Source organism: Protopterus annectens, chromosome 7.part0 (assembly GCF_019279795.1).
Source record: "Protopterus annectens isolate FY-2018-M chromosome 7.part0, PAN1.0, whole genome shotgun sequence".
NCBI classification, from domain to species: Eukaryota; Metazoa; Chordata; order Ceratodontiformes; family Protopteridae; genus Protopterus; species Protopterus annectens.
In genome coordinates this window covers 124,161,972-124,183,135 of record NC_056739.1, presented here as the reverse complement: position 1 = coordinate 124,183,135, position 21,164 = coordinate 124,161,972, and the positions used below count along the sequence as shown (strand labels likewise).

Below are 21,164 nucleotides of genomic sequence, written 5' to 3'. Positions count from 1 at the left end.
GAGAGAGAGAGAATCATAAATTGACAGCACTTAAACCAACACACCATCACACTAACACCTGTAACTCATTCTGTCCCAGTATGCCTGTCCTTAACTTAGCACTTTAAGGAGAGGTTTGCTGCTGAGGTGGGGTCTATTTATACATCGGAAAAAAAAAAAAAAAAAGTTACAGCAAACGGCTAATCAAACGTTAAACAGTGAAACTTTAATGTACCAAAAAACCTTAACAGCAAAACAATAGTTCATTAAATGTCCACAGTTGGTCAACATCACAAATGAAACCAAACAAGGAGTGTGTGTGTGCGCACGCTGGGGAGGTGGGGCTCCACCCCCAACTATATACACCAAACTCCAAGATCGCACTACAGTGGGGAATAGGGCAAATGTAAACTTTCTTCGCCTACCTTATGCATTGCACTACTTCCTTGGCTGCTGGCCAACTATGGCGATTTAATCAATTATTTTTCGCTATTAAGATATTTTCTATAAGTTAAACTTCATCTGTTTAACATTCGATTAACTGTTCATGTGTCAAAAATAATTACATACTACCTGCATGTACAGTCTCACTTGTTCCAAGCTCATTTTCAGAACATTTATGTCTTAGACATGTCCAACAAACAGGATAGTGAGAGACCAGATGCAGTTAAAAATAAATATTCTGGTTTATACCCTCCCTAACTTATACATTCAATTTAAGGCCTAACTCAATACATGCTCACAAATATTTCAAAAGTACAGGCAATAATGCCCTTCTAACCTGCAAATATATCAAAACACATGTTCCCATAACAGGTGTCCAGGCTGTTCTTAAAATTATCTGCATTACAGCAAGCACAAATTTGTTAGTCTTGTCGACTCCATGTATCAGCTACTCTAAGAAAACCAATTAGTACACTCTTCAATCCCATATAATCTCCTATAGAAGGAGTCCGAGAATTATTCACTACTTTTGGATAACTCCAAACATTCCCAGAGGTAGTAGTCTGTAAATGCTTTACATACTTGAATAAGGTCTCCTCAAACATGAGCACACTGTACAAGATCATATTTTTAATCTTTCATAACTTAAATGTCGACATCGCATGTATGCCCCTGGTATTTTTATTTTGTACCGTCTACAGTTTACTCATGCTTGTGTACTTCGTTTACATACCGTTATTACATCCTGAGAATGTAGCAATTACCATTTCTAATTTCCTAAACTTTATATATTTTTTTATACAACCTGTATTTCTAACTAGCATTAGCAAACTGGTCAACATTAGAAAAATTTGAAGCTGGATCTACTCCTATGCCTAGGTTCTCAAACAAATTACAATTTCGCCATGTGCTGTATTAAATATTCATCCTTGAATTTATAAATCCCAAATCTCATATGTTTAATTTTTGAAGCATTTATCAGCACACAACTCTCCTGTGCCTAGACAGTCAATTTAGTCAAGTTATTTTGCAAACATACCCTGCCCTATCTGCACCACATACAGGTTTCATAGGTTGGTACTGGGCTATCTGCCCGAAGGCATATATTAGCCCAGCCACGTTGTGCGGTATTTTTATTTATTTAACATTTGTTGACCGGGAAAGTCCGACTAGGTTCCACAGATCCTGCTTTCAGCGGAGGCCCGGGGAGAAATCCTCCAGAAGCATGTCTTTAGAATGTGGGAGGAAACCGGAGTACCCGGAGGAAACCCACACAAACGCAGGGAGAACATGCAAACTCCACACAGAAGGCACCCCAGCCGAGAATCGAACCGGAGAACCTCTTGCTGTGAGGTGACAGCATTAAACGCTGCACCACTGCGCCGCCCACCTCCTCTTTAGTAGTTCCCTAGGCCCTTGTACTAGCAGCTAGTACCCTTGGCCCCTATCTAGTAGTGCTGTTGGTGTGAACTTTGTTACCCATCCACTCATCAAGAGGAATAGTGTGGGGCTCTGTCTTATGTAGATCGGGACCCTGTTCCATAGTAAGGGTAGTCTCTGCGAAGGGAATCTATCCCTCCAGCATGTTCTATTCATTGTTGTGTTGAGGTTTATATCCCTAGAGTGTGTAGCTCGAGTAGATTTGGTTTTGCCAAGATGGAGCATGTTCAACAATTCTGGGTTGGACATGGCTCTCTACGTTGGAGATAGCCTCGGAGAAAGCGGCATGCAACAGAGAACAGTCTTAGCTTTTTCAATCGTGCTGCATAGGGCAACTGTTTGAGGCCAGTAATCCTCTTGGTTAGGTACCTCTGTGGTCTCTCCAGCTGCTGGAGAGGTCTAGCCAGGTACATTCCAATTGGTGCATTGTACTCCATAATGGGTCTGATGAGGGAAGAGTAGAGGGGCACCATTACATCCTTGATGCGAACCCTTTCGTGATCAGATGGGTCACACAGAAGGATTTTCTAACCACTTTGGCAACATGGTTATCAAAGGAAAGCAGACTACCTGCTTGGGTCTCTAGATCCCTTATTTCTTCTTCAGATTTCAGGGGATTACCTCCTATGTTGTAGTTTGCGGGTACTCTGCTTTTTCCAAAGGGGATTACTATGCATTTTTTTGCATTTAGCTTAAGACCATGACTTTGACACCATGCATCAGTCTCATTTAGGCCCTTCTGGAGGATCTCCATGTCGGCCGGAGGCTCTATTATAGCACCCAGTTTGCAGTCGTCCACAAACTTAGTCAGCCACAGCCTTTCCGTGCTTGCCTGTACTTCTGAGAAGTATATGCCAAACAGGAGGGGCCCCAGGACAGAGCCCTGAGGCACACCACTTGTTACTGGTCTGGATACGGACAGATCCCACTACTCTTACTTTATGGGATCTGTCCGAGAGCCAGTTTGCGATCCATCTTGTGACGCAAGGGTTTATGCCCAGGCTGGTGAGCTTATCAATAATACCTGAATGGGGAATGGTGTCAAATGCTTTAGCAAGGTCAAAAGCAGTGTGTACCCTCCTTTCCCTTATCTATAGCCTGAGTAACTGTCTCAAAGAAATCCACCAGGTTCAGGTTATCAATTTACCCACTTTCAAGTCATCTGCATACAACCTGCGGAAAACCTCTGATGAAAAAGATGAAGCCCCAAGACAAGTATGGGCTTATAACAGAACTGTGGGACATCCTGTAGCCTCAAATGTCACCTGTACAACACTTGCCATGTCCCATTTGTAAGCCATGCAGCCACCCATCTTAACAGTACATCAATACCGACTTATAATTTAACTGATCAGCATTTGTGTATGACTGCATCAAATGCTGAACTTAAATCTATAAAAAACACACAACTTTTCACATGCAGCTGTTATACTTTTACAGAACATGTACATGTGGCAAGACCCATTTTCAACAGATGCATGCTGACAGTTTCAAGTCCCAACCTTTACAGTTAATTTATCCAATATAACCCTCACCATTATTTCCCACAACAGGAAAACTTGTGGGTCTGGATGACTCCAGGTTTGCCCTACTTGTACCTTAAAGGCAGGTTTAAGAACTGCTTGTCTCCAATCTTGAGGAATCTCCCCATATTTATGCAACCTAGTAAACAGATGATCTGAGAACACTTAGCGCTGCAAGCTCATGCTGTTACTAACTGCAGCTCCATCTCATACTCATTGGATCTAGTCTACGTTTACTATACTTCAATACAATCAATTGTCAATTATCTGAGGGATGTTACTGACAATGTACAACTACCCTTTATGGAGCCAAACTGCTTTGTAAAAGATTTGTTGAGAATTTTAGAATCTAGAGACACTATTTCAATTTGTATGTCTTTACACCTACCACAATTTTTTTAGACAACGTTTCCTATTCTGCTCAATAACTTTACATAAAATTTCCTCCAAATTGCTCGATATTGTCTCACATTATGTTTAATGAGTCTATCCAGCTTGTTTATTTCAGTTTTCAAAGTCATAGGTCGACCTCTTTTCCATTTCTTATTTGCTTCACACCTTAAATGAAATACCTTGTTCTTATGGAACTATCCCTGCCAGAAGCTGTGCTCCCAGATCACAATGTTAAACTCAGCTTTTCTGCATTCAAATTCATACCTTTCAGTGCAAGGCACCTAGACAAAAAGTGTGTGTGTGTGTGTGTGTGTGTGTGTGTGTGGGGGGGAGTGTAAAGGCCCAAAACAATAGGGGCAGATTTTAAAAATTGCTCCTATAAAAGTTAGAAAACTAGAACGGGTATTTTATGAATGATATGAAGTCTGAAACTCATGTCATTTGGTATTGAGTGACTTCAATTCTCAATGATTTGCAAGAAAACCGCAAACTTATGAGGAACAGACCAAAAATGAGAAAAAAATGTGGACAGTTGAGGGAAAAGTTCAAACAATTTCTCATTCAAAAACACACAACACCCACGGATTACCACATAGGTGACAGCCCCCTTAATACAGAAGAGGTAATAAGATATCTGGGGACCCAGGTAGATAGTAATATCGCCTTTGACAATCATATTGCCAAAGTAGTTAGGAAATCCTTTAATGTGGCCCATCTAATTACTAAAGGGTTCGCATCTAGAAATAGAGAGGTTATAGTGCCCCTCTACTTGTCACTCATTAGACCCATCATAAAGTACAATGTCCCATTTGGGATGTACCTAAAGACAATTTCAACAGCTGGAAAGACCACAAAAGTACCTTACCAGAGGATTACTGGTCTCAAAAATATGTCTTATGCAGCCCGACTGAAAAAACTCTGGCTGTACTCAGTGGCATATCGCTTACTCAGAGGTGATCTCTGCCTGACTTACAAAACTATGTCCAACTCAGAATTGATGTTCATGATCCACCTAAAGAAATCCAAGTCACTGCAAGCCACGTGCTCTAGTGAGCTAAACCTCACCACAACAATAAACAGAACATGCTGGAGGGATAGATTCCTGTCACAGACACTCCCCATGCTTTGGAACAAAATTCCAAATTACATCAGGCAGAGCCCTCACTAACACTCAAGAGAAACCTTGACGAGTGGATGGGTAACAGAAAATACACCCCTGGGATCACTTCACTGGCTCAGCTTGACATAGTATCAATTAATCAATGGGGCGGTGAAAGCTGACTCACTCTGTCTAGGCTTATAAATGCCCTCTGGCAGACAGTCTAGTACCTACCTATGACCCTCTAAAAAGCTTTCCACATACCTTCAACAGTTTTTCCACTGAATTAATCATAGTTTTACACAGTGACTGTTATACATTTGTTTAGATTTGTTTGGAATTATCTAACAAATTAACCTTTATAACCCCATGATCACTGCACATAAAGTACAGTTGTCTACACTTACCATAAATGTAGATGTTTCACTGTTGCAGTCATCACATTTGGGTCATCTGCTTGCAGTAGCCCTCAGTTGGCCTGATTAATAAAGTCTTGGGTCCTGCGGCGGTTGCTGTCTCTTTGTGACATCAGGTAGTCAGGGGTATAAAACATGCAGCCGACGCCATTACATCAGTTTATCTTGACCCAGTTGTCAGGTGTCCCCCCAATGGGAAGGAAAAAAACACCTCTCCACATCTGTCTTGCTCTCTCACACACACACCACACACACACCCACACACACACACCCACCACACACACACACACCCACCACACACACACACACCCACCACACACACACACACCACACACACACACACACACACACACACACACACACACACACCACACACACACACACCACACACACACACACACCACACACACACACACACACACACACACACCACACACACACACACCACACACACACACACCACACACACACACACCACACACACACCACACACGTCACCCCTGGGCTTTCGAATACTGGCTAAGGCTCTTGCCACCCAAACAGTGCTTTTTTTAAGCAAGGCTCAAAAGACAAACCCACCTCCACAGACTACACAAAGAAAAAGAAACTAAGGGTAATGTTGCTCAACGCCAGATGTCTAAACCTCAAGATGCACACACTAGAAGCTCTCCTCAGTATGGAGAATATAGATATCTGTGCAGTAACAGAAACCTGGTTCAAGGCTCCCAAGAGCACCCCAGCACTACCAGGTTATACCTCATACCATGCTTTTCGGCCCCAAAACTCAGACCGAACCACAAAAGGAGGGGGAGTAACCATATTCAAAGATACCCACACCTTTACACGAAGCATCGGAGACCATCCATGTGCAACTAACAGTGGGCAAAACTGCCTTCCAGTTTGTAACCTGCTACAGACCACCCTCCCAAACTCATGAACCCCACTCAGATTTCCTGAGAACATTGGAGAATATGAAGGTCTCTCCAAACACCATTATATTGGGTGACTTCAACTACCCAAACATAGACTGGGAGAACTACTCAAGCCCAAACATCCTCGCCCAACAGTTCCTAGAATTTATAAACTCAAATGCTATGGAACAACTGGTCACCACTCCCACAAGAGGGGAAAACATATTGGACCTGATCATCACCAACATAGGGACTATGTTCCATACCAGATGTATATCCCTCATTGGTAAGATCTGACCATAAAATTAAACTCACTGGACATCCATATCTAGTCCCCACCCCCAGCTAAGGAAACCACGGTGAAGAATTTCTCAAAAGCAAACTTCACACTTCTCAAAACAGAGGTGGAATCCTTCAAAGCCCTCGGGCCAGTGGAAAATACGGCCCAAACCGCAGAATCCTTTACAAACTCATTCTATGGACACCTACAGGAATGCATGGATCATGTTATCCCAAATAAAACCAAGACTCATTCCTCCAAAGGCAGGAGACCTGTCTGGTGGACCCCAGCCATAAATAAGCTATATAACAGAAGGAGAAAGCTATTACATGATAGAGCAAAATCCCAAAAAGGGAAGGCATCGCTGATCAGTACTAGCAAGAAACTGCGATCCCTCAAAATCATCCAAGGCCAGCTTCGAAAGAAAAATTGCACAAGACGCTAAAGATAATCACAAGGCCTTCTTTAGTTATGTCAAGAACCTGGGTGGCAGCTCCCAGATATGTTCCGAGTTAGTTCAAAATGACAAAAAATATACTGAACCCACAGACATTGCCAACATCCTGGCAGACAGGTTCAGTGCAAACTTCTCCCCCCCCTTCCCCCCAAAAGAGCAAATGTCTATCCCAACAGAGTGTAGCCTCCCTGACATCACAGATGCACAGGTGAGAGCTGCCCTCTCCAAAGCAAAAAACACAATCAATGGGACCGGACGGTGTCCCGGGCTGTGTCTTACACGAACTCCAAGAAGAACTAAACCCTCACATAAAGTCACTGTTCAATGTCATTCTTACTACAGGATATGTACCCAAGGAATGGCGTACAGCAACAGTGATCCCACTTCACAAAGGTGGTGCCACAACGGACCCCGGAAACTATAGCCCTATAAGCCTGACTAGCCTGGTCTGCAAAGTTATGCAGTGTATCATCATGACCCTCATACAAAGACATTGGGAACCTCCAAACACTGGATCCTACCCAATTCGGCTTTAAGGGCAGATCTTGCCTTTTGAACCTGGTCGACGTCTTTTGAAACAGTCACCAAGGCCATAGATGAAGGGAAGGTAGTCCACACAGCCTACCTGGACCTCGCAAAAGCCTTGGACACAATACCCCACTCTGGCATCATAAATAAGCTCACCAGCTTAAATATCAACCCCTATGTCACAAGACTGGTTGCAAACTGGCTCAGGTATAGAACCCACATGGTCGAATTGCAGGTGCCATGTCAGACTCTAAACCAGTTACAAGTGGCATCCCACAAGGCTCAGTCCTGGGACCTCTCTTGTTCGGTATATATTTCTCTGAGGTACAGGCTAACACGGGAGGAATATGGCTGACCAAGTTCGCAGATGACTGCAAACTGGGTGCCATAATCGACTTGCCGACTGACACAAGCATCCTCCAAAAGGGTCTCTCAGATGGATAACTGGTGCCAAAGCCATGGCCTAAAGCTAAATGCCAAAAAGTGCATAGTCATACCCTTTGGGAAAAACAAAGCACCCACAAATTACCACATAGGTGGTAATCCATTAAGTACGGAAGTAATTAGGGATTTGGGGACCCAAGTAGATAGCAATCTCTCCTTTGACAATCACGTTGCCAAAGTGGTTAGAAAGACCTATATAGTCCACCTTATCACAAAAGGGTTCATATCTAGATAGAGGTCATTGTGCCCCTTTACTCATCACTCATCAGGCCCATAATTGAATACAATGCCCCATTTGGGATGTACCTTACCCGACACCTGCAGCAACTGGAAAGACCCCAAAAGTACCTCACCAAGAGGATCAAAGGACTCAAACAGATGCCCCATGCAGTTAGGCTAAAGAAACTCCAGCTCTACTCAGTTGCTTACTGCCAACTCAGAGGTGATCTGTGCCCGACGTATAAAGCCATGTCCAACCCAGAATTAATGGACATGCTCCACCTCAGGAAATCCAAATCCCTTAGAGCTACACGGTCCAGGGACTTGAACCTCAGCACAGAAATAAATAGGACATGCCGGAGGGACAGATTCATATCCCAGAGGCTCCCCTCACTCGAACAAAATCCCAGAGTCCCTCAATGACCCTTTTTCAAGAGAAATCTTGACGAGTGGATGGGAGATCGTAGGTTTACCCCTGGGATCTCTGTGTCCCTACTAGACAGAGGCACAGTAAACTAACCTCAAAAGGGCCATCTTCTGTGACCTACTATACAGAGGCACAGTCAACTAATCTAAAAGGGCGGCGAAAGCCAAACACATTCTGGCTAGGCGTATAAATGCCCTAGTATCAACCTATGAACCCCCACACACCACGTTATACCTCCAACAAAAAAAAAAAAAAAAAAATACTATGCTTAAAAGTGTTTTGGTGTAAAGGAGAGTAGGAGGTATAGCCAAAAGAAATCAGGGGGCTGTAGGGAGGGTAACCAGGACTGCAAGAGTGAGTAAACTCAAATATCTACATTTATGGTAAGTGTACACAACTGTACTATGTCCTTAGTGTTTCACTGTTGGTCATCACATTTGGGTAGATTCCGAAAACCAAGGATGGGAGCAGGAATTTGGATAGCATTAGGACCAGCTATAAGGCCCTGCAAGACTGTAGTGGCAAAGCAAGCTCTGGATTTACAGAAAGTAGGGAAATGGTAATGCTTTGTGAAAATATGTACAGCAGTCCAGGTAGCAGCTTCTATGATGTGCCTGGTAGGGACACCTCTGAAAAAGGCTGTAGAGGTAGATACAGCCCTGGTTGAATGGGGTCTGATCCCCTGTGGGATAGGTTTTCCATGGTGCTTATAGCAGAAATTAATGCAATGGCCTATCCATTTATAAATGGCTTGCTTTGAAATAGCCTTCCCCTCTGCCCCCTGCAGCAAATGCCACCAGCAGTTCAGATTTCCTTTGAGGTTTAGTCCTGCCAAGTAAAATCTAAACACGAAAACAAAATAGTGGAATCCAACTGGTAAGTCCTCTGTTAAGTAGAAATAAATAAACCAAAAGACTGCTGTAAACTAACAACGGATAGAGCCAGGCATACAGGATCAAGTTCCAAGCAAGAACTCAAGAAATAAGGCAGTTCAAATGATTCAGGTAGCAAGCATATATATAATTGCTTGGAACTTGATCCCGTATGCCTGGCTCCATCTGTTGTTAGTTTAAAGTAAAATCCAAGTTGTCTGTACACATCTAAGGAGTGCAGTATCCGTTCCCCTTTGTTCTGTGGATTAGGAAAGAAGGTTGGCAAATGAACAGACTGATTAAGAGCCCATACTAGATACCACTTTGGGCATGGAGGGATTGGTTCTGAGGGACACCCTGTCCACATGAAAGATGATGAAAGGCTCCACTGCCATAAGGGCCTGTAATTCAGATACCCTTTTTGCTGAAGTGATTGCTAAAAGGAAGGCCGTTTTCCAAGAAAGGAATTTTAAATCTGCACTAGCAGCTGGCTCGAAAGGAGGAAGAGTGAGTTTCTCCAATACAAAGTTAAGGTCCCAGGTAAGAGTTGGGGCTCCCATGGGTGGTCTTCAATCTTTGGCCCCTCTGAGGAACTGCTTGAGCAGTGGATGAGAAAAGAGGGGATGTTTTGTGTTATGAGCTGAAATGTCGGAGGCGTGAATTTTGGAGGAAAATGAAAAGCCCTTGTGAAGCATCTCAGCTAAGTATTGCAGAATCTGAGGTAAGTTGGGGGTTGCTGTGCCCATCCCTGGAGACTGGCTCCAAGCACAGAATCTTTTCCATTTTCAACATAAGACTTTCTAGTACTAGGCCTCCTTGCCTCTAAAATGATATCCATCACTGGTTTACTGAGGGATGGTAAAAGAGATTAGGTAATTAGCCAGGCTGCTAGGTTCAGGGTTTGAAGCTGAAGGTGCAGAATCTAATTCTCCTACTGAGACAACAGGGTAGGGGTCTGAGGCAGGTGCCAACAGTAACACTGCACAAAACGGGTTACCAGTGTTGGCATGGCCAGTCCGGTGCAATCAATATCATCCTTGGTTTGTCCGTTTCATCTTTAGTAGTACTTTGGAGAGACAGAGGAGGAAAGGCAAACTGATAAAGCGTCCACTTTCCAAGCTTGTTTGCGAGGAGCCCTTGTGCAAAATTTGTCTAATTGTTAGTTCGGGGGGGGGGGGGGGCAGACAGGTCTATATCTGGGCTCCACTTGTTTGTCAACATGTTGAAAGTCTGGTTCCAGTTTCCACTAGTGTGGGTCCATGAGGTTTCTGCTTAGTCCATCTACCAGTGCATTTAGTTTTTCTGGCAAGAGTTGAGCTGGTAGATGCACCTAGTAGCTCAAAGCTGTGTTCAACAGTGCCATGGCTAGTCTGCAGAGGGGGTAAGAATGGGTACCCCCCTGCTTGTTTATGTACCACATAACAGTGGTGTTGTCAGTCTTTACCATTAATTGTCCTTGAAGAATGTGGTCCTTGAAGGCTGCCAGAGCATTGTGTACAGCTAACATTTATTTTTGACTGATATGCAGGTGCATTTGACTTGGGATCCATTTGCCCTGAATGCACTTCCTTGCCAGGTGAGCCCCTCATGAATAGTCTGCTGCGTCTGTTAGGATTTGGGCAGCAGGGGGTAAGGGATTGGCAGTCCCTTGGTTTGGTGGCAGGCCTATGCCTACCAAAGGAACTCTAACCGTAGGCAAGGTAGGATAGGAATTATTGCTTCTAGATCTAGAGAATGTTGACACCATAGGCTTTTCAGATACCATTGTAGTTTCTTCATATGCAGTCTTGCATATGGAATTAGAAGAATGCAGGTGGCCACAAACCCAAAGGCATGCAGTATTTGCCTTGCATATAGCAGGGTTTTTGTGGCCACTAGTTTGAAGTAGGTTGTCAAATGAACTGGTTTCTCTGGCACGAGGAAAGCCATCTGGGAAATTGTATTCAAGCTTGTACCCAAGGAATATAATTTGTTGACAGGGTACTAGGGGCGATTTCTTTTTAAGTTGTACCCCAGGCATGTTAGCATCCTTTCGTTTTTGTTTTCAGTGGAATACTACATTCTTTGTGATACCCTTTGTACAAAAGCCAGACGAAGTATGTCCTGGCTTTCTGCCTGAATTAAACAATCGTCCAGGTATGGGTATATATTTGAATATTTCTTTGCCTGCAGAATGCAATGACTGGAGTTAGGTACTTTGTGAATACCCCTGGGCGCAGCAGATAATCCAAAGAGCAGTGCAGAGAACTGAATGTGTGTGTAGCCTGCTTTGAAGCGTAGGCATCTTCTGCAAGATTCCCAGACTGCGATGTGCAGGTATGCTTCCTTTAAAATCAAGTGTTGCCAACCAGGCATCTTTTCCTAGCATAGGAAACTAGTGAAGAGTTAGCATCTTGAATTTTGGAATCACCAGAAAGGTGTATAAAGTAGACAGGTCCAGGACAGGATACTATGAATCGTCTTACTGACATCGGTTTAGAGCAAGAAAAAGTTTCCCCAATGACGTACTTCGCTTTTAGCTGAAGACTTTGGTTCTGAAACTCTAAAACGAAAATTTCAGGAGTCGTCCGACCGGCACTTGTGAACTGCTTCTGCTACCACACGGCAAGAAAGACTGATGTAATGGCGTCGGCTGCATGTTTTATACCCCTGACTACCGGATGTCACGAAAGAGACAGCAACCGATGCAGGACTTAAGACTTTGTTAATCAGTCCAACTGAGGGCTACTGCAAGCAGATAACCCAAATGTGATGACTGCAACAGTGAAACATGAACATCGGTGGTAAAACATGACATGCAAAAATGTACGAATTCCTCCAAGTCATCAGCACTGGACTTTGGTGGTCTATCCATTCCCGGGTGGTCTCATCAGCAGTATTAGTGTTACCACTGTACAAGTAAATAACAGGTCTCAATCTTAAACCCCTTTCATAACACATCCAGATTTTTTGTTAGAACACATCCCCAGCCTTTTTTTTTTAATCCAGGTTTCACAAAGCTTGCAGGAAATGAGCAAATTTTCCAATTTTCAGCCCGGCAAAAATTTTGCCTTGTGTTCGTCAAACTATTTCAAAATATCTGCTGCAAAAGTGATCTCTGCTGACCTTGACAAGTGCTCACCATCCTGTCTAAACATGTCGGCCCATAATGAGGCTCAGATGCTCTACACAATTTTTTTTTGTTTTACAACACACAAAAAAAAAACAAACCAGAATTTTTTCATTTAGGTATTTACCCCAAAAATCTTTTCATTCATGGTGATCAGACTGGTATATAGGATTGTGAAGTGTCAAAAAACAGGAGATGTTTCGCCAAAAATCACTAATAATCCAACCAAAAGCTAAACAAAATGAGAAAGACGAAGAGGACAGTGAAGTTTCACTAAAAGTCACCACTTTTAAACGCTACCAATTCCACACGTTTTCGACTACAAACTAGACCATCAGAAATGCACCCAATACAAGGACTCGTCTTTTATACATGCAAGTTTTAAAAGTGCCTATCAAACCCCCTTCAATTAATCAATTACAGCCTTAAAGAGATATATAAACCCTTTATAGTTACATAAATAAATTATCCAGAAACTAGAACAGAGACTAAATCCTATCCACTTTATAATTTAACTATAAAAAATACAAACACTCTGGATCTATTAAATAGAAAACATTACTAATTTAAAAGATTCATGCTAAGTTGTTCCAAAAATTGGAATCATATTTAATCACATTTAAAATTAAAGTGGTGATTTTTAGTGAGTGAAACTTCATTTTCCTGGTCTGCTTGCTCGTTTTCTTTCGCTTTTGGTTGAATTGTGAAAAGTGTCCCAACATCTGTATAAACTATGCTAAGAGGGCTACAGGTTCTCTTAACAATTAAAGGTCCTTGGAGAAGACATATGGATCCATTCCTTCCCAACATTAAAGGCATTCCAAGACCTTTTTCACATCCTGTATTTTTGCTCCTGGCAAGCAACACTATTGAGGTTCATTATCTTCTCTGCAAATGTAAGAATCAGTTCCTTGAATCCCCAATTACAAGAATCTTTACTGACCAGATCTGAATAATCTTCAACTTCTAATTCAGTAATATTGCTCAATTGTTAAAGGACATTTTCCAGTCACCATTACTCATCTCATCATTTCGTTGATTGCAAGCAATCAATTCTCATCCAGCTGACTTTGTACATCCAAAGCTTGAGCCATGTTGTCAACTTGTCTTTCCTCACAGTAATGTTCAATCCTTCCACATTCAGTTTAGATTTCCTTTTCACCAGCCCCTTGCCGCTTTTCTACATTCTCTTTTAAAAAAAATGTTTGTGCACTTAAGACTTTCAAAACTCCTGTAAATTTATGTTACACAAAGTAGTGTCCTTTTAGTATAGATTTTCTCTTTGCTTTCAGGTACTTTTTCTTCATGATTTGTGAACTTTTATTTTCTTCTACATACCAAGACCTCAGACTTCTGAATACTTGCACTCAGAATTTCAAGTTGTCATCGACATTATCTTGTTCAGGAGGCCAAGTTATCTTTGATCGTAGAAACTTCCCTTCCTAAAAGTGTTCTACTTGCTCTTTGCCTAATATTTCTCATCAGTCCAGATGAATATGCTGCAAGTTCTCAAAGCTGTGCCAACTGCACAAGTGCAACAATCATTAGCAAGAATAAACTGACTACCAATAATGGTAAGCAAATCATTCAGCTTTTCACGAGGAACAGACCACCGATGTTAACCGTAATGCAGCATTTAGCACACTACAAGATGACTTGTTTTCAGCAAACTAATGGCACTCATTTAAGGAATTTATTTTCAGCTGCAAATAAATTCTACAAGAAATGTGCAATAAAAATCAGTTACCACAGAATTCAGATTTTAAATCAACTTTTGAGAAAAAAAAAATCAGAAATATACAGCTAAATACTAAAGTAGAATAAAGGCATCTACCAGTTGTGAACATAGCACAAAAAGCAGAATTCCTTAACATAAGAGTGTAGATACACACAGTAGCATCTGCTCACTATCACTCTCACTTTTGAACAAAGAAATAAAATTACAATACAAGGTTTCAGATAAGCCCTGGATTGTCCTCTGCAGTCTATTCAACTTTATAACAGACTAGCCCACTTGTGATGGTTAGCGTTTGCCAAACACCCACACCTTTTGATCAGTGAAAAGTAAGAGGCAAAACAAAAAACAAGTAAATCTTTCCTTCCCACAAACAGTAAACGGTGGTAAAAATATAAAAACAAAACAAGTCTTCTCTTACCAGGCGACTACACAGTCAAACACATGATCGTTTCAGAAAAGCTCTGGATTCACTACAACTTAAGTAGTGTTACCTTCAAGTCTTGAACTATGGCCAGTAAATTTAGCATTAGATGTGGCAACAGTAATCTTTAGGCTACAATCACTGAAAGTTCAATGAGGCCGCTCTATCCCTTTACTAATGGGTAGAACACAATGATGGAATATCAACAAGAACGAACCTGCCACCCCCCACCCCTCCAAAATCTCTAAGTCATTATGATTCGTATCAGCATGAACTGCTTTACTGTTCAGTTTTTAAATTATACTAAAAACACCACAAAACAACCTCCCTAGGAGCATCACTAGAGCCCCTCACTGGTTATGTAGGCAGAGCTTTATATTTTTGGTGTCTGATCTAGCCCTAGGGGCATTGTCTACTTATAGCAAGGACTTGGGAGAAAGGCTCTCATTTTTTAAATTTTTATAATTTGTTAAAACAGTTAAAGTGAACTTGGTCTATTGATCCTTTTCAGTTCTGACCCACGTACAAAGTGCAGCAGCATAATGAACACGTACAGGGTTTTAGACTGTCAATACACTCTTCACTCACCTGCTGCACAAACTGCATGACCTGAACTTCTCCGATACTGCTGCATGGTTCTCCAGCTACCTCACTCGGTGAGATGGCACTCTGCACTCTCCCCTCCTCTCCCTGTCAAAATGGGTGTACCTCAAGGGTCTATCCTAGGGCCTTACTTTTTAGCTTTACTAATCAACTCTATACCTCCTGTTCTCAGTCATCTTTAGTGCAATACGCAGATGACTCTACAGTCATCACCGCAGCCAACTCTCCCTCCAAGCTCTTCTCAGCTACTTGAGCATCTTCTAACTTGGTTGAAACATGCCTCTCCAACAACCAACTCATCCTTAACCCTAAAAAAACACAAAACGGTTACTCTTCCTACCTAAGTGTTCAAGAATATTAAACCCTCCTTCTCCATACAGTCCCTTAATAACACTCCCATTCAGGTAGAATGCAGTACTAAGCTCTTAGGCACAACCATAGACAATCAGCTTAAATTTGACTTGCATGTTAATAACTGTATCAAAAAGACATTCAAAAGTAGGGCTCCTTTACAGTAACGGGAAATTCCTTACCTCTGAAGCAAAGATTACTCTCATTCTTACCTGCCTTCTATCCAGTCTAAACGTAGAATTCTCAAATTCTCACAATTTGTAACTCAGCACTCCTGACCAAACTCGAATTTACCTACAAGGTAGCGAGATTTGCTGCCCAACAAACCTACAAATCCCATCAGTGTCTCTCTAAAACACCTAAACTGGCTTGAATTACCCCACCAGCTTCTTCTCTCTCAGCTCCAGATCATCCATTCTATCCTATAGCAGCCTTCCTACTGCCCAGCACTATCCCCCCTCATCTCCCATTATTCTCCCTCCAGACATCTCCGAAGCTCTAACCAAGACCTACTACAAATCTACAAACCCAAGTATAAATTTGGACGCAACATGTACAGCTAACAACCCACTATTGCCTGGAATACACTCCCACTAGAAATCAGGACCCTTATACATCCTAAATTTAAGATAGCCACCAAACAGCAAGTCACTGGTCCTACCACTGCGCTCTCCCTCTAACATCCCCTACTTCTCATACCTTAATCTACTTTCTGCCCTTAATCTACTTTCTGCCCTTAACTCACTCTTCTCACTAGCTCTCTCTAATCTTCCTGGACTACTCTTTCGACTGTCTTCTAAAATCTGTTAAGCAAATCGCCTCAGAGAAACATTCTATTGTAATTGTCTTGCCTTCATGCAACTACAGCATGATAAAATTGTTTTTTTTAACCCCTTACCCCAAAAACTATACTCATCTTAATGACATATTTCTTTTTATACATCATGAAATAGTTATGCTATACTCCTGATTATTGACACTGTATAACATTGTATTGCTACTTAATGCCTTGCAATAATCCTGTAACATAGCTGTTCAATGCTAATTTATAATGAAAATTGTACAATATGTTGGAGCTTTTCTCCCTGGGCCTCCACTGAAAAAAAGGCTCTTCAGCTCAGTCACACAATCCCGGTCAACAAATGTAAAATAAATACGTTATAGTGTATATCCTTTTGGGTGTACATATGGACACAACTAGGAGTCGCTATGCTACCATAATCCCAACAAAACTGCAAGCTGAAACGGTTAAATACAGAGGCAAGTGCACAATAACGCCTCAACAGAACATCAAAACCGTTACCATGGCATGTGACTTGGACATTCAGAACAAAAGTGGGAAGGAACATCAAAACCGTTACCATGGCATGTGACTTGGACATTCAGAACAAAAGTGGGAAGATACGAAATGAATCCAAAGAAAACTGAAACAAAAGGGTAATCCTATGTAGGGTTTCAAATACACAGCAAGCAAGATGGATGCCAAAACGTCCAAGACTCTCAGTAGTGTCTAGGGACCAAAATCATTAACTTTCAGTCCTGTTAAGTCCACCCTTTCCTCATTCATGTATCCAGCTCTCTCCCAAGCCAAGAACTTAGCTGAAAACTCCAAGTGTGTTATCTGCATTAAAACAAGCAAACACTCACATGGAAAATAATTGTCTACACAGCATCAAGTAGCCAAACATCTGAAAAGGTAATGGAAGCCAGGAACAAACTGCATCTATGTCTCTAAAGCAAGAAAAAACAAAAACAGAAAAATACTCACTCACTCAGTCTACGATACGGCATCTGCCCTGCATGTACTCCATCTGTTGAAATTAGCACTTCAAAACAGATGCACTCCAGGGAAAGTAAGATTTTTACCAGATACTACAAAACAAGAAGGTGGCAGTCCCAGGACTGAGTGGTAGAGTACAACACACAGGAAAATGCACTTACAAGTTCTCTCAATATAAAGCTTTCTCTCTGCGTCTCAGAAAGGGTGAAGTTCTTGAAGGGCTACAAAAAAAGTACCAGTGTAATATAATGCAGCAGCTACCACTAAGAGAGGGGATAGCAGAAGCACAAGTCCGTTCAACACTTAGGATTCCTAAAGCACATTTGTAGTGTAACCAGGATGCATCCAAGTACCCGACATTCCCATTTTAACACCCTGCTTCCCAGATAAAGATGCTGATAAGCCAACAAAACCTCCAGCGGTGCTCAAAAATAGATTACCCGAAACCAATATACCAGAACTGAACATTCAAGTGTCTCTTTCTAAATCCTAACGGCCAGAAACCTCATTCCCCCAACTCTATGCTCTGACAGACAGGGACAGAAAGCCACCTAGTGCAAGGAGTCAAGTCATCACAAAAGTATTCTTTAACATATGAAAGGGTTCACAAGCACAATGGTGGAGGTGAGACAAGTACAGGGTAATACACAGCAGTGAATGCGGCACTTAAACTGCCCCAATAATAAATTTCATGAGGGTACTAGGCTAACAACCAGCCAACCCCCCCCCCCCCAAGAGGTGAATTTCCAGTTATTGATCCAATCATCCAAATTATGCTTAAACAGGGCTAATGAGGGGCTTTAACACAGCCCCTCCTAGGAAGCTTGTTCCAAAGGTGGGGCAACCTTTGCAAAACAAATCTCCCTCTCCAGCAAGTTTTGTTAATGTCACATGCCAGGTTAAAGGTCCTTTGAGCAACTGCTCCATGTGCCATTTGACTTGCGAATATGCATTTCCATTAAAGTTGGGTCAAGAGATTGCTCTGTATGCAAGGCATATGTTTGTCTCTGAGCAGTCTGTACAACACAGTAAAGTGACAACATCTTGAAGATCCTAGATTTTCTTTGTAAGGAACCTTTGCGGTCTCTCCAATTGCTGGAGGTGTTTTGAAAATAAATATACCAAAGGGAGTGTTCTACTCTTACGGTCCTGATGAGGAGGAGTATGGGAGTGGGGTTATAACCTCTTCATCTTGTAAGTAAGTCCATTGCCTGCAGAAGAGCAATATGCCCTTCTTACAACTGTAGAAACATGGTGATCAACATTAAGGCTGCTGTCGACCTGTGTGCTTAAGGAGTATTGCTATTGATGTAAGTTTGCAGGAACATCACCCTTGCCGAAAGGGATGATAAAACTTAAAAAAAAAAAAAAAAAAAAAAAATGCATTAAGAGCATGACTTTGGCACCAGTCTACACAAGGTCTTCTTGCAGGATATTGACAATGCTACGGGTTTCAATGATCGCTCCCAGTTTGCAGTCATCAGCAAACTTTGTGTCAGCCACAGTCCTTTAGTCTTAGGCTGAACTTTGGCAAAGCAGATTCCAAACAGTATGGGTCCCAGAACTGATCCCTGTGGAACACTGCTGGTTACGGGTCTGCTTGAGGAGTCCCCCCCATTCTAACTCTGCAAGAGTTCAGTTAGCCAATTTGCAACCCACCTGACAATATATGGGTTAATACGGAGACGGGCGAGTTTATCAATGCCTGAGTGGGGGACGGTGTCAAAGGCCTTGGCCAAGTCTAGGTAGGCTGCATGCACAGATTTGCCCTAGCCTTGGGCTTTGGTGACAAGCTTGGTGGACTACTTCAAGGCAAACAAGCATGATCTCTCCTTGCCAAAGCCAAACTGGGTGGGGTCATGCATTTGGCGATTTCCTACATCTTTGTTAACAAGGTCCATGATTTGTTCCATGGCCTTGCAGACCAAGGCTAGTCAGGCTAATGGGTCTATAGTCCCTGGGGTGTGTGGATGCAACCCCTTTTTGTGCATAGGGATGCTGGCAGTAAATTTTCCATTCCACTGAGACATAGGCAGTGCTTGGGCTGTGACTGAAAAGCATGCCTAATGGCGATGCCAGTTCCTGTTTTAACCCATGAACACAGCCCAGGATGTTGCCTGCTCCTGTACAGGCTGTGCTTTTGGCCTTGGAGAGGGTGTTCAAGACCTGCTCCTCAGAGATACTAGGTGTTTGAGATGCTTCAGGGTATATGTGGCAGGGGACAAGGGAGTGAAAGTGCCAGCCAGCAGGTTTGCTATATCCACAGGTTCTGAATATGTAGTAGCATTAACTAGGAGTTCAGCACAGATCTGGGCCTTACCTTTGAGGTTACAGATGTAACTAAAATGCCTTGTGGTCATCTTTAGCCAGCTTTGGAGTACTTCACTAGGAGTCTTATTTTCTTGCTTAAGTTGAGGAGGGAGTGTTTCCAGTTTTGAGACCGTTCTTTCCTACTCTTAGACAGCAATTTCTCCTACTGAATAGCCTCTTTTGCAGTTGTCCACTAGGCAGGTTTGTTTTTCCTTGAAGATCTTGCTTAGTTCTATCAGGTATGGCAGAGTCAAAACATTATGCAGGTGCTCGTATAAAGCACTGGTGTATAACTCAGCATAGGTGTCTGTTCCATCAGTGGGGGGGGGGGGGGGCTATGAAGCTATTTATGCTGTCACGCAAGAGGTTGCAATTGGCCTTGGAAAAGTGTTTTGGTCAGCTGTTGCTTGGGGGGGGGGGGTTGTGTTACAATTACTTCTAGTGAGGCTGATTTGTGGTCAAACCTCACCAGGGATAGCTACAAACTGGGAATGACATGTGCAATTTAACTAGAACAGACAGACTTTCTGAAAACACAATGCCAGTATGGATATACAACTACAAAATCAGACAGACTACAATGGAGTGTTTGGTGACATGGCTCCTCCAAAAGTAAACGTACTTGTTTTGTCAATCAGGTTTTGGGCCTGCTCTTCCATCCACTTCTGATAGTAGTCCTTCACATTTTCTTTGTGCTTGCGACCACTGCAGTGCGTTTTTCTTACAGAAGGCTGCAACAAAAGAGAACAGGCATGGGTTCAATAATGCAAAGCACAAGGAAGCGTGCATTAAATACCACACATTTAGGAATATATATTGAAAAGAAAAAAAAAGTTAACCATTTACATGGTTAACTGCAGCTGTCCATTGTATAAAGAAAGCTACCATATTCTATCATCAAAACAAGTACATCAATCTGATAGGATAAGACAAAAAAGTTATACAAGGCTACCAGTTCCACTTTGTGATGTAAGGAACAAGATTTTAAACTTAGCCAAATTAAGGAACTCACAAGTAAGAAGCACCAAGGCTGCTTACATGCCCCACAAGTACAGACACCAAAAGGCCTTTAGCCATGAATGCAAACCTGAGAAGAGTCTGCTGTCCTGAACTCGAACGGTAAACCCCACAACAACCCAGAAACTGGGGCAAACACCTTTAACTCTTAGTTTCACTATTTTCTTCAGCATTTACACCCCCCCCCCCCCCAGGAGACTGGGCCAACCCCTCTACCAAGACTAGTTTCAGCTTCTGCTTAAAAAAGAAGATCTTCACGGGCAGGACAACATATACGACTGTTTACTGGCAAGCTTAAAGCTTCTGTTACCCACTTACTCAAATCACTCCTAAACTTCTGTGGATGGGCACTCTGGATTAAAGGACATTACATTAAAACAGGACAAAATACCACAGTCATCCC

The 21,164-nt window shown here is 42.3% G+C and overlaps 1 protein-coding gene across 1 annotated transcript in view; it reads right to left on the bottom strand.

Moving 5' to 3' along the window:
• Positions 1 to 21,164, bottom strand: part of SNRPC (small nuclear ribonucleoprotein polypeptide C) — a 280,157-nt gene that overhangs the window by 141,551 nt on the left and 117,442 nt on the right. Inside the window, exon 3 of the mRNA XM_044076559.1 lies at positions 20,367 to 20,475. Coding sequence (XP_043932494.1) covers positions 20,367 to 20,475 — 109 coding nt within the window. The remainder of the gene's footprint in view (positions 1 to 20,366; positions 20,476 to 21,164) is intronic.